The sequence below is a fragment of the Pituophis catenifer genome, unplaced genomic scaffold (assembly GCF_029215685.1).
Source record: "Pituophis catenifer annectens isolate HBS135680 unplaced genomic scaffold, rPitCat1.0.hap2 SCAF_13, whole genome shotgun sequence".
In the NCBI taxonomy this organism is placed as follows: domain Eukaryota; kingdom Metazoa; phylum Chordata; class Lepidosauria; order Squamata; family Colubridae; genus Pituophis; species Pituophis catenifer.
Window position 1 is genome coordinate 2,075,788 of NW_027256893.1, and position 13,558 is coordinate 2,089,345.

The following is a 13,558-nucleotide window of genomic DNA, read 5'->3' on the forward strand; positions in this document are numbered from 1 at the left end:
TGGTTCGATTTATATGCCGCCCTTCTCCAGAGACTCAGGGCAGCTTACAATGCATTAAGCAATAGCCTTCATGCTTTTGTATATACCTGCTTAGTAGGGCTTTTGGCCCCCCCCAGTGGTCTTTTTTTTATACAAAGTCAATTTATTGCCCCCACAATCTGGGTCCTCATTTTACCTACCTTGGAAGGCTGAGTCAACCTTGAGCCTGGTGAGAATTGAACTCACAGTAATTGCAGGCAGCTGGCAGCTAAGTGCTACTTTAACAGCAGTTTTAGTCTGCTGTGCCAGATTTGGCTCTTTTGATTTGGAGCAGATTTAGTCCGCTGCGCCACCAAATTGATTTGGAGCAGAAGAGCAGTTTGGGATCCGATTGGTGCTGGATCTTCAAGGCCATTTACCCTGAGGGTAAATGTCACCAGCCTCAACACCTCAGTGGCAGTGCCATATTGGTTCAAGACAGACTGGTCATGGGACTTCCTGGGAACCCCGTTTCCCCCTTCCCTTTCCCGCCCTTAATTTCTTATTTTCTTTTTGCATTTTATATTTTATATAATAAAATTAAAAATCTTAGATTTAAAGGACTGGTCATGGGGGGCAGGGATGAGGATGACAAGGGAATAATTCCGTATTGTGGCGGAGGAATTTTAGATTCCGCTTGAATTTACTGCAATCAGCATCTCTTAGTAAAAGTTCTCTCTCACCTATAAGGGTGAGAATGGAACTACACCCATATCCACCCCCACTTACAGTAAGAGTAAAAAATGCATGAAATCATTACAACAGTAACAGTATTTATTAATCAAATTTATACCATATTGCAATCATATGACTCTTGGTAGCTCACAAGAGAGGAATATACAGTAATATATGATATGATAAATACGATAATTAAAACCCAGGCCCAATATAGAATATCAGGTCTCAAAAGCCTGCTGGAAAAGCTTTTTCTGAAAGGTAGACCAAATGTGAGACAGAAGCAGTGGTGGGCTGCTGCTGGTTCGTACTGGTTCGGGCGAAATGGTAGTTCCGATGATCAGCTGGCCCCGCCCACCGGCCCCCATCCTATCCTGTCCTATATTTCCTTCCTTCTGGCTCAGCTGATTCGTGCGGCACAGCTGATTGCCACACCTCCACTGTTCTAACTTACTGGGGCTGCCTTGGAAGGTAAGCAGCTGAGCTTCAAATTGCTGTATTTTGAACACTGTGTGTTGTTAAACAGTTGCAACCAACCACCAGACAGAAGAATGAACCTGTTAAGGCCATTCCAGAAGGGCAGCTCCAACACCAAAAAGGCAGGGCCTCCAGGAAATTGGGAACAAATAGCTGCTTCTCCCCGCATCAGAATGGTCAGCCCAGCTGTAGTGGGAAGATGCAGAAACCCAGCCCCCAACCTAAAGGGCTTTACAGAGCCATACATGGATGCACATATGCACAATATATGCTTCTGAGCCTGGACTAGGTTAGGCAGGTAGGACCAGTGGAGGTCAACATTTCTCTTTTGGACAAATTACAGGGCTTGATATCTGATTCACTCTTCTTGTGTGCCTTCAGTCAGGCAAGGAATTAAACAGAATCTATTTAAACAATCGCTGGTCTGGATCTTCTTGTACAAAAATAAATTCTTCCAAGGGTGAAGAACAACTGGCTGTCCAACAACTTTTCTCACATGTGTATACTACTGCAGTTCCAAATTCTATTGATCTATCTGCCAAAAAAAAAAAAGAGGAAGAGCATATTCAGGGTTATTGCCCTCATCAGAAATGCATGTAAAAAGATAATTTATGAAAGTGTTGTCCTTCTAACAAAGAGGAACAATAAAAACACAAGATTAAAATTCAACCTCCCCTCAGTCAGCACCATAACAGTAGTCTCTCAAAAAATGCCCCAAATGCTGGGCCCTCCCCCCCACAACACCCGAGGGAAGAGACAAGCCTTAACAGCCGTCTGGAAAGCAAGGAGGGACTGAGCCCTCCGTATCTCAGGGGAGAGGGTAGGCACGGTTACAGAAAATGCTCCCTTCCTAGGTCCCATCAGATTACACTTCAGAAGAGACCTAGAGCAAGCCCACCTTATCCAATCTAGTGGGATGGGTAGGTGTCGTCAAGGAGAGCTGATTGATCCCTCAAAGGCCCTGGGCCATGCAGGGCTTCAAAAATGACACCCAACAGCTGGAAAGAAATGGGAAGCTGTTGCAACTTGTGCCGCAATAGGAAGGGTAAGGGCAGCTCAGAATTGCATGTGCTGCTGCATTTTGGACCACCTGAACAGAAGCTTAGAGTCTTGGACAAATGTCCAACATAGTCAGATCCATAAAGTTGACCTTGTGAGAACAGGGAGAACCACGGCTTCTTCCAAAGAGGCATTAACCACCATCTTAACCAAACCATGGTCCACCTCCTGGGAAGCCATGACTACCCAGGAGGGATATGGGTCCAGACCAGTGATGGGTTCCTCCTGGTTCGTCCGAGCCGGTAGCGGTGACGATATGACGTCACCGAACCGGTTCTGCCCCCCCGCCCCCCACGTTATTCTTACCTTTTATTTGGCCCCACCCCCAACCTATGTCTGTCTCCTGAGTCCCAGCTGATGGCTAGAGGGAAAAAAACTGTTTAAACTCTTGCTGTGGGGCTTCAAAGGGCCGCCCTACAGCTGATCAGTGTTAAAAGAAAAAAGTGGGTAGATCAGTGCCTGCAAAAATACATGAGTAGACCGGTGCCTGCAAAAATAAATGGGTAGATCGGTACAGCTCTGCAAGCAGTTAAAAGCCTGGTAGACCAGTACCTCTGCTAAATCCTAAATTGTCACATGACCATCAAGCCACACACAAAGTAAGCCACGCCCACAGAACCGGTAGTAAAAAGTTTTAGAACCCACCCCTGGGCCAGACCACAGCTGGGCCAGCTGCAAGGACCCTGCCTACTTTTTCAGGACTAACCAATTGAATCTCTACTCAGATAACTGAGCAAAGTCCTGCCTCAGTCACTTCCATGGGATCACCTTCTTAAAGCAAATCCAAGCAACTTTATCCAAAAGAGGCTAAGCATATTCTTCACAGTGCTGGGGGTTCCACTGATCCTTCCTGCCTTCCTAATGGTGATTTGGGAAACCCTGACCAGCTGTAAGTATTTCTACATTTATCCAAATTCTTAGCTATCCTATAAATAACTTGCAAAGAACAAAAGAAAACTAAGAAAGGTTTCAAGCAAAACAAGAATATGCTTGCAAGAAGCCTGAAATGTCTCAGACAGAAGGCCAGATACCGGTACTTAAGAGAGTGTGATATGACTGCACCTTCTGAATTCCAAAGATCTGGAGGTTAAGTCTCCACGGGACTTATTGCCTGCAAGCTGTTAGCATTTCAATGAGTAGCTAGTCTGGCAGACTGGGAGAAAATAATTTATTGTAATAGAAATCTGTAGGAGTAATGCAACAGCCAAACCAGATAGACAAGGCATTTGCAAACAGAAGCAGCATATAGGCAGAAACCAGCAGAAGTCATCCATTCTGAAGTAGAACCTCCAATTTTCTACCTAGCCTCTCTTCCCTTCCCTATTTACACCACAGAAAGGAAGAAACCACCCCTCACCCCAAAAGAATGAACTGCAAGCCAAAATCTTAATTCAGGCCGCCTACCATTTTCTCTGGTTTTCAGCATGTTGACTAGGGTTGGCATCAGTTGGAATTCAAAGATTCTCTTACTTTTGCAGTTATTACAGGGTGGGATTCTTGTCTGGAACTCTGCAGATGGGTGGGTAATAAATAAAGGTTGGCCATTCCAGGAGTATCTAAGAAGCAAAAGGTCCCAAACCTATTATTACCCCAAGCTTCCATTTAGGGAAAAAGTTCTCCCTAGGCAGCTAAACAAAAAATGCAGTAAGAATACTTACGATAGCAATAGCACTTAGATTTATATACCGCTCACTCCATAGTGTTTTACAGCACTCTCTGAGTGCTTTACAAATCTCAGTGTATTTCCCCCAACAATCTGAGTCCTCATTTTACCGATCTTGGAAGGATGGAAGGCTGAGTCAACCTTTAGCCCAGTCAGGACTGAACTCCAGGCTGTGTAGAGTTTGCCTGCAATACGGCATTTTAACCACTGCGCCACCATGGCCCTTCTGGATCTCCTCCAATTCCAAAACACCCATTCCTATCTTTTTAAGATACTTGGTTTAATAATACAGGTAGTCCTTGACTTACAATAGTTCATTTAATGACCGTTCAAAATTACAAAGGCACTAAAAAAAGTGACTTACGACTCTCGTAGCATCCCCATGGTCACATGATCAAAATTCAGACGTGTGGCAACTGATTCATATTTATGACGGTTGAAGAGTCCCACCGTCATGATCCCTTTCTGTGACTTTCTGGCAAGCCCAGTCAATGGGGAAGCCAGATTCACTTAACAACCGTGTTCCTAACTGAACAATTGCAATCATTCATTTAACAACTGTGGCAAGAAAGGTCATAAAATGGGGCCGAACTCACTTAACAAATGTCTCACATAGCAACATAGATTTTGGCTTCAATTGTGGTCATAAGTCGAGGACTATCTGTATACCACTGTCATTGTATTTCATGGCATATTATATAGTGTATAGTGTGTTATAAAACAATAACACACACTGTGCAGCATTACAGCACAGCTCTATGAACCAAAAGAGATCAATTGAGAACATTTTATCCTACAGAAATTGCCAAACTTTTTGCTTATACATTATTTGGAATCCCTGATCTTGATTTATTGTTACAAGGACTTTACAAGGACACCTATGGAAAAGATTTTGCTTCGGACTTTGCCCACCAGCGGCCTGCGTGGCTTGTGGCTGATCCCGACAACAAGGAGGCTGGTGTGGTGTCGCGCCAGCAGCCTGTGCAGCCGGTGCTCACGTCGGACAGCGAGGAGGATGAAGAGGATGTGGTGCCAGAGGCAGAGACTCAGCCAGGGCCTTCAGAACCTCCAGAGGCTCCTTCAAGTGCAGAGAGTAAAGTGGAGGAGCCTCTCCTCAATGCTCGAGCACGCAGGGCTGCCAAAAGGCAGGAGTGGCTACTCAGGAGGAGGTCTCCTCGAGAGTAAGGCTTGGGGCTAATTGGCCACTTCCTTAGCCTATTTAAGTCTCACTCAGTTACCAATTGTTGCTGGAAACAACGTTTAATTATTACGCAGAGCATTTTGGAGAGTGAGTTTCTTATCACATCTTGGTTTCTGGGCTGGTTGCCAACCTTTGTCAGACTTTGTTTATTCTTTGTACTTTATAGCAGACTGATAAGGACATTTGCACTGAAAGCCTGCATTTTAAAAGGGGTCTGTTTGTAATAAACGGAGTTTTTGGAGCTTGGTATGTGTCACACTCCTTGGGATCTGGAACTGAGGCAGAACAGGACTGATAAGTCCATCTTTTAGTTTTGTTTAGTTCATTGGAGCCTAGGAACGGTTGGAATTTTTACTTAAAAAGGGGAAGAGCTCTTTGGCACCTCCCATATCAGTGGGGAACCTGTTCAACAAGGATGGCACCGAAATTCAATGCAACGTGCCAATTGGCAGCTACTGCTTTTCTTCATACTTTAACTGTACAGTTAAAGTATGAAGTATAAAGTTTTTACTGTAAACTAATGTTTACAGCAGATATATAAAATACTTGCCAGCTGAATGTCGTTATTTCCCACAGATCCTCTCCTTCCATTGCTAAAACGAAGCCCCATAACCCACTTCCCTACCTTCCAGGAACATCACTACATTATCAGCAGCCCCACTGCCTTGGAGGAAAAATGTTCCGTTTTTAAGAGTCTAAAAGCCTCCTTCCCATGATTTAGGATGCTCTCCTTCGTATAGGTGTCATGGCTGAAGCATGGGTTGCAGCAGGAACCCCCGTTCCCAGCCAGACAAGAAGCAATGGGGGGAGGGAATGAATGGAATGAAAGGGAGGTATTGGGAGGGGGTCCAAAGGGATGCAAGAGAGCAGACTCGAAGCTTGTAGCTATGTCAGATGCCAATTTTCACTTTCTTTGAAACTGGCTAGCAACTGCCATAACCCTGTGTGTGTGTGTGTGTGTGTGTGTGTGTGTGTGAGAGAGAGAGAGAGAGAGAGAGAGAGAGAGAGAGAGAGAGAGAGAGAGAGAGAGGGAGGGAGGGAGAGAGAGAGAGAGAGAGAGAGAATTGGGGAAGGGAAGGGATCTGGAGGTGTGAAGGAATGCTGTGGGAAATAAGGGAGTATAGACACCAACAGGAACCAGAGGCGTCAAAGTGAGCTATCTTCCTGCCTTCAAGGACAGCGACCCTGGGAAAAGGAATTTACAACCCTGCCAGAGGCACCTGGTTTCCCAAACATTGGAACGATGCCTGATTGGACTGCTCCCAAAGAGGGGAGGGATTTGGGACATGAGGATTGCTTTCACTATGTAATTTTCATGCAGGTTTTCCTCAGAGCTTGCCTCGCTTGTGCTGCACCCAGTACCTTTTCTCTAACACCTATGGAGTCAAGGGTCATTTTTTCCTAGGAGCAAAGCTGGGGCCAGTCTGACAGCCAACACCTCAAGGTCAACCAGCTGGGAAAGTCTGTTACCCAAACAAAACGAACACAGTGGATTGGAGGAAATAAAGTGACTGTGGGATGGCTGGGGGGGAAGGGGGACATTTAATTATGCAATTTGTGTGGGAATCTGTTAAATTAGCTTTGCTATTTCTGTATCCATGTCAGCTCAGTAAATTGTATTCTTGGAAAATGAAGCTAGCCCAGGAGTCTTTATTTGCTGAATGAACTGCGTGGGACGGTTGACAGTAGGGCTCAAAGATATTCTAAATTCTAGCTTATTTCCAAACACATTCTGTTTTTTAATACACAGGAGCGAAATGAATGGGCCTAACCTACCTTAAGATCTGTTCCTGGCAGCAGGAAATTCTTTTCATGAATTTGTAGAATATCTGGTTTCTCTTTTCAACTTCACTCTTCTCATACTTCTCACCAGAACCATCAGGGGTGTAACTAAGCATAAGGGAGACACTGATATTACACCAGTCACAATATTACAGCATTAGTAACCAACTCAGAAGGGTTTTCTACTAAAGAGAGAAAGAGAAAACTATGGATTGGGATATTTATTTATTTATTTGTTTGTTTGTTTCCATTTCTATACCACCCTTCTCCAATAGGACTCAGGGCGGTGAACAGCCAGAGTAAAAAACAGAACATACAAAATTTAAAAGCAATTTAAAATAATTAAATATTTTGGCCGTAAATTAAAACAACCCAATTTAAAATCAATTTAAAATTTAAAATCATATCCACAGGATGTGGTTAAAAGCCATGCTAGCAGGGCTGAAGCTGTGCCTGGTTTATCCTACCTGGAGGAAGATTTATCTATCTTCCTTTATGACTGATCCTGATCACTTTTACATTTGTATTTTATTATCGGAATGGTCTGTGCTTTTGTGAACTGCTTTGTGAAGCCTAGAATAGAAAACTATAAATATTCAAATAGCAAATCTCTTGAATATTCTCCATTCTATGCTACACATTCTCTGCATCTGCAGACTGGCTGTTGCTTGGTACAAATTTTCCAGCCACTCTTCGCCATCCAGAGAAAACTTTCAGATTCACCTTGACTCAAGCCTCACCTTGCTGACATCAAATGTTCCAAATCCATATCCTCCCTCTGCTGATACTCCTTTAGAAGCCTCTGAGCATCATCCAGATCATCCCAACAAAGATAGTCTTCTTCCTCCATTACACTGATGTAGTAGGGCTGGAACTCCTGGGCACAGCTGGAGGGCTTGATTTGCTCTTCCCGAGTCACATCACAAAAGGCCCCCGTGTTCTTCCCCAGGCTCATCCTTTGCAATAGAGCTGCACACTGTGTTTCTCGTGGAAGAGAGTTGAAAGTCCCACACAGCTCAGAAGGTGCCTCTTCAGAGTTTTCTCCCCAGTCATCTGCTCCGTTGCACCAGTCTGTGGCTGCTTGTGTCCATTCTTGCTCCTATGAAACCCAAGGGATGCGGAAGTGAGTTATGCAGAGCCAGATCCAAGCAGTTATAAAGCAGTTGCTTCAATCCATCCAAGCTGGAGACTTTCTCGGACCTTGGGGAGTCAAGATATTTTTATATTCTTTTTTATTCTAGCAGCTTGTCCCATCAGTGTTGGTGGAAGTGGTCTTGGGAGTTTCTTTGGTTGGGCTATTTACTGTGAGCTGGTTTGGCAATTCTTTGATTGGGGTACTGTTTACTTCTTGATCGTTGATCCGATGTTAATCTTTGCATTAATCATGGCTCATCTGATTGTTGATTGCTGATAGAAAGGCATTTTGGTCTTTTTGTTCCCTTTTTGGCTTGTTGATCGCCTCTTTTGCATAATATGTTGCTTATGTGTCTATTGATGGCCAATGAGTGCCGGGCTTCCTGGAATTCTGTAGCATTTTTGAACTTGGCTTGGTTTAGGATGGTCACAGCTGTCCAGTTGAAACTATGGTTATTCTCCCCATATATTGTGAAATTAAAGGGTTTTCATCATGTCATCTGACTTCTACTTGGTGTCCATGGAATCGTGTTCTGACCATTGGTGTTCTCACAAATTGGCCATCAATTGACACATAAGAGTCGGGAACGACTAGACATATGTGCGAGGGGAACCTTTACCTTTGACACATAAGACATAAACGTCTACATACTATGCAAAAGAGACAATCAACAAGCCAAAACAGGAAGAAAGACCAAAACAGCTTACTGTCAGCAATCAACGCCCAGATGAGCCAAGATTAATGCCAAAATTAACATCAGACCAACCAACAATCAAGAAATAAACAATACTCCAAACAAGAAACTGCCAAACAAGCTAACAGGAAACAGCCCAACCAAAGAACCTCCAAGACCACTTCCATTAGGGAAAATAAAGGCAAAACTCACTCTCTACTAGCACTGAGGATGTTACCTAGTTTGGGTAATGAAACATCTTCAAGAAAACCACCAAGCTGAGTGAGTGCCAAGGACCCCTCAAATTTAAGCGGATATTCTGGAGAGAAACTCCGATAGATTGTCTAGGGCTCTAGGCCAATTTCAGCTAAATTTCAGGCTGGGGTTTAGTTTTGAGGCAGCCTTCCTTACACTTGTCAATGACCTGTGGGGGAGCTGGGATGGAAAGGAACCTTCAATTCTTTTTTCTTTTTTGTTAAACTTTCCCTGAATTGTTTCAGCAAACAAAGGTCATCCTCCAAGAGTGAAATATGCCAATCCCAACTGGAGCAGGCACCACATTAAGAAACCAACTTGAACAAAAAGAATAAATTAGGCATGTTTTTTTAAACAATTTGAACATTTTTCATCCTATTATAATCTAACCAAACACATAGCAGACTGCTTCTGCTTCACAGAGAATGTTTGCCTGCCCTTGAATCCAGACTGGGAAATTGATGTAAAAAGGCATGTTAGTCTTCCCATTAATATTCCATATAACTATACCGAGCTATATACAGTAGCTATATTGAGATAAGGTGCACAGATATAATAAATATATTCTGATGAAGACTACACATATTACCTTGTAGCATGTTGCAACCTACCCTTGTGTTTCAACAGACTAATGTATATAATGCTATCTCTGCCTATGTTTCACTGATACTTAGGACTAGTTCAGCTACTAGTTCAGTAGCCATTAAATGCCCCAATTCTAATGTAAATTTCTTAACTGATACACGCAAAGGCTTGTACTTCTACATTAGAAGTTCCTCCACAGTTAGAAAACTGACCTGGCCACATGCAACTACTTATAGAATATATTCTCTGTGCCCAGGTTACCTGTTTCCATGTGCAGTCTTGTATTTCTTTTCTTGGGACTTGAAAATACTGGGATCGTAACACCTTCCAGCTTTAAAAACATGGTACAGACAATAGCAAGAGACACAAATTAATGCTAACAAAATTACTTCACAGTAACTTTACTAGATTTGACAGCTTAGGCCAAAAAAGTAACCTGCATAAATCAAAAAAATTCTGATTTGTATTCCTTTTCTGCCATGTTCTCACTGGGTGAACTAATGTAGGATGCCACCCGATTCTAAAACAGGTTACTAATCTATTTTGCTTTGCACAGTATTCACCAATATACCGTTTGGTTTATTACCACAGATTACCCCAACAGAGTAAAAAAAATAAACTATGGGTTATAAATCACAATGGCTGGGTTCACACAGCATACTAAGCCATACAGGTAGTCCTTGCTTAATGATGGTAATTTCCATCATAAATCAAATCATATAACTTCATCACTTAGCACTTGCAATTCCCACAGTCTCGGTTGCCATTGTTAAATGAGGATCGTGGATTGTTAAGCAAGGACCTCACGTGACCATGACTTGCAACTTCCCACAAGTAAAATCAATGGAGAAGCCAGCAGGAAATCTTAAGTCCCAGTCGGCTTGCAAGGCCAGTTGGCAGGTGAGTGTTACAGAGTGTAGTTGGCAGGGGTGCTGCACAAGCTTGACCAGACAAATGTACAACAGGGAGTGAAGGCAGGGGGTGTTGTGTAACAGGCTCATTGGGAAAAAAAGCAGTGGGAGTGGCTTATGAGAGTGATTTGTGACCTTCCCTGCCTGTTTCCTCATTGACTTTGCTTGTGGGAAGTCAGTTGGGAAGGTTGCAAATGGTGAGCAGGTGACTGTTGGATGCTGCAATCGTCTTAAATGACAGCTGGAACTTCAAGGACCAGTTGCACATATCACTTCTTCAACAGTGTCACAACTTCTAACAGTTGCTGAGCCTGTAAACAATGTTTATCATTTGCTGGGGTCCCTGAACCAAATAGCCGGAGCTCTGGAATACTGTTTACCACTTGAGGTTTTTGGCATACAAGGAAGGTGCTCGTCCATCTCTCTCTTGCAAACGCTTGCAATAGGAAGGGTTTACTTTTGGAAGGTGCAGAAAATATGAAGAACTTTACAGAGGGAATTGTTATATTGCATTACTTCTTAGTTACATACACAAATTTCACTTAAACACAAGAAGTTCTTCCCCTCAAAAGCCAAGATAAAACCCAAACTACCTATCAGAATTCCCCCAGCAGGTTTTTGTGGCACAAGCAAATACGTTGATGACCCGGTGGTACTGTGAGCCTTCAAGGGGACAATAGATTTGCACCACGTGGAGCAGGCCAGCCCCGCAAACCTCACAGGACGGGTGGATCACAGGGACCGAGAGCCTCCAATCCTAGGAGAAAAGGGGAAGAACCCAATGTTATTTAACCTTCAATAACAGATCATCCTTCCTTCCTTATTATTTATTGGTTCGATTTATATGCTGCCCTTCTCCGGAGACTCAAGGAGGCTTACAATGTGTTAAGCAGTAGCCTTCATACTTTTGTATATACTTGTTTAGTAGGGCTTTCGCCCCCCCCCCAAGCGGTGTTCTTTTTTATACAAAGTCAGCTTATTGCCCCCACAATCCGGGTCCTCATTTTACCTACCTCGAAAGGATGGAAGGCTGAGTCAACCTTGAGCCTGGTGTGATTTGAACTTGCAGTAATTGCAGGCAGCTGGTGCTACTTAACAGCACTTTAGTCCGCTGCGCTCTTCCTTCCTTCCTTCCTGTTACCAAGCAGTGCCAGAAAAAGCCCCCAGGTGTGCTGGTTAGCCCGCCCTCCACACAGGTGGCCTAATAGCTGCAGGTTCCCTGCAAAGGCAGCTGCTCTCCGCTCCCCCTCCCCCCCCCAACTGCCCAGCGCCATAAACTGGCCGGGTCGATTTCGGGCGAAGCCCCCCGAGAACACCCGGCTCCTCCGAGCTGGCACCGGCACGGCGTCCCGCTCCACTGCGGCTCCCGCAGAGGGTCGGCAGAGGCCGGAGACCCTCCCGAGACCTTCCAGCCCTTCGCTATTCCCGAGGGAACCCTCGCAGCCAGCCCGGCCTCCCTCTTACTGCCCCGCCCAGACCGCCTGGAGGGAGAGGCGGCGGCCTTCAGCGGAACGGCCCCGGGTCCCCAACCCACCGGAGACCCGCCCAGCTTGCTGGCGGCGCCCTGCGACGGGAGGCCATCGCCCGGCGGGACGGCGGCGTCGCGCAGCCCCAGCAGCACCCGGGCCGGAATGGTCGCCATGGCGCCTCGGGCCACCCACGTGGCGGAAGAAGCGGCAGGACGACCGGAAGCGCCCCGCCCTCGCGGGGACGGCAGGCGAGGGTGGCCAAACGTGGGCGCGCGAAGCTGTCCCTTTCCAGCCAGAAGACGGACTGCGGCGGCGGCGGCTGCTCGTGGGGGAGGCTCTCGGAACGGCGCCGGGCGAGGCCGTGGACGGGAAATTAGGGGAGGCAGGAAAGCGGCGGGACCGAGCTGGCGTGAAGGGACTGGCTTTCCCCGGGGGAGGGGAGGGGAGGGGCGCAAATGCTGCCGCGGCTGCGGCTACGGGAATTCGGCCTCCGGGAGAGGGGCTTGCTGATCGCGGGGCAGCTCCGTGGCCCACCCAGCCAGCCCCCTTCCCCAGGTCAAGCCAGGGATAGCAACAGGAAAGCCACCCGCCGTTTCTCTCTCATGGCAGGCAGGCCTGTCCCTGCTAAGCGTTGGCAGTTGAAGAGGGGCTGCCTCCCTACAAGGTAAGGATGATTCTGCGGCCCACAATCGTCTTTTTAAATATAAACGTGCAAAAACGGCATCCGTGGGACGAGAGTGAACATTCTTGCGCTTTTTATGGGCCCAGTCACAGGTTTTCAAAAGCAGAAATTGGAAATGTTGGTTTTCCTGCACATCAAGTGTATTCTTTTTTTTTTTTTTTTTTTGCTTCCTATTAGATGATCCTAATAGGGCAAACCTATTCTCTGTTATTTGACATTGAATGGTAATAGAAGAACGTGGACCATTAAGATGTAACATAAGAAAATAATCAAAAAATTAAAAACAAGTCCGGTTAAAATTGACACTAAGCATGTTTCCATCCAAAGCTGTGAGGCTGTAGGTTTAATTGATAAACTTTACATGGTCTTAAAACAAGTGAGCCAAAAGAATTGCCCCAATATGATGGAGAATAGAATATGATTGAGCCGTCTAGAATATGATTGAGCTGTAAAGAAATTTCACAAAGATTACTTTTCTTATTGAATGGTTTTATTCTGGCTTAAGAGTAAGAAGGCCCACTTTTCCGTAGCAAGATACACTGAAGGGATGTCATGCTGCTGTTCATTGGGGTACAGTACACCCCAATTAGTAAACTCAAATAACTGATGGGTAAATTGAAACCAAATCATACCTTCATAATATCTCATTGGTATTTACAATTTATCTGGTTTAAATAAGTTTGGGACACCTTATACAGTATACATAGTTATTGCAACAATACAGCACTTGCCTTTTGTCTAAAAAGCCCTCTCCAAACTGTTCAGTATCATGATTTGTGGATTCCAAAAAGGCGTTCACATGCAGAACATTACTAAACAAAATCGTATCTATTTCTACAGTTGCCAAATACTTGACCTCATATGGAAATGAATTACAAAATACTTCCTTATAGTGCTATACAAAAAATATAAAATTAAGGTTCTATCACTTTAGTATTCCCATTTGCTAACAGTGCATTTATCCACATTTTAT

General features: G+C 44.8%; 1 protein-coding gene across 2 annotated transcripts; it reads right to left on the reverse strand.

Annotated features, from left to right (window-relative positions):
- Positions 1-770: 770 nt before the first annotated feature.
- Positions 771-12,081, reverse strand: PDCD2L (programmed cell death 2 like). 2 transcript variants are annotated; one of them, XM_070952766.1, is made up of 7 exons: positions 11,969-12,081; positions 11,028-11,191; positions 9,785-9,854; positions 7,616-7,974; positions 6,870-6,983; positions 3,700-3,785; positions 771-1,705 (listed from the first exon to the last, which is right to left on the reverse strand). In XM_070952766.1, exons 1-7 carry the CDS (start codon positions 12,074-12,076, stop codon positions 1,575-1,577), a joined length of 1,032 nt encoding a protein of 343 aa, XP_070808867.1. In that variant the 5' UTR covers positions 12,077-12,081; the 3' UTR covers positions 771-1,574. The 2 variants fall into 2 exon arrangements, with proteins under 2 accessions (XP_070808867.1, XP_070808865.1); XM_070952764.1 differs by having other exon boundaries at positions 3,634-3,785.
- Between the last annotated feature and the right edge of the window lie 1,477 nt (positions 12,082-13,558).

Excerpts from the sequence above, each read along its gene's own strand:
- PDCD2L (XM_070952764.1), bottom strand. The coding sequence starts at position 12,076 with ATGGCGACCATTCCGGCCCGGGTGCTGCTGGGGCTGCGCGACGCCGCC. Across the intron at positions 11,192-11,968 it reads GCAAGCTGGGCGGGTCTCCG|GATTGGAGGCTCTCGGTCCC; the intron begins GTGGGTTGGGGA and ends CTTTTCTCCTAG. Across the intron at positions 6,984-7,615 it reads GAACATTTGATGTCAGCAAG|TTACACCCCTGATGGTTCTG; the intron begins GTGAGGCTTGAG and ends CCTTATGCTTAG.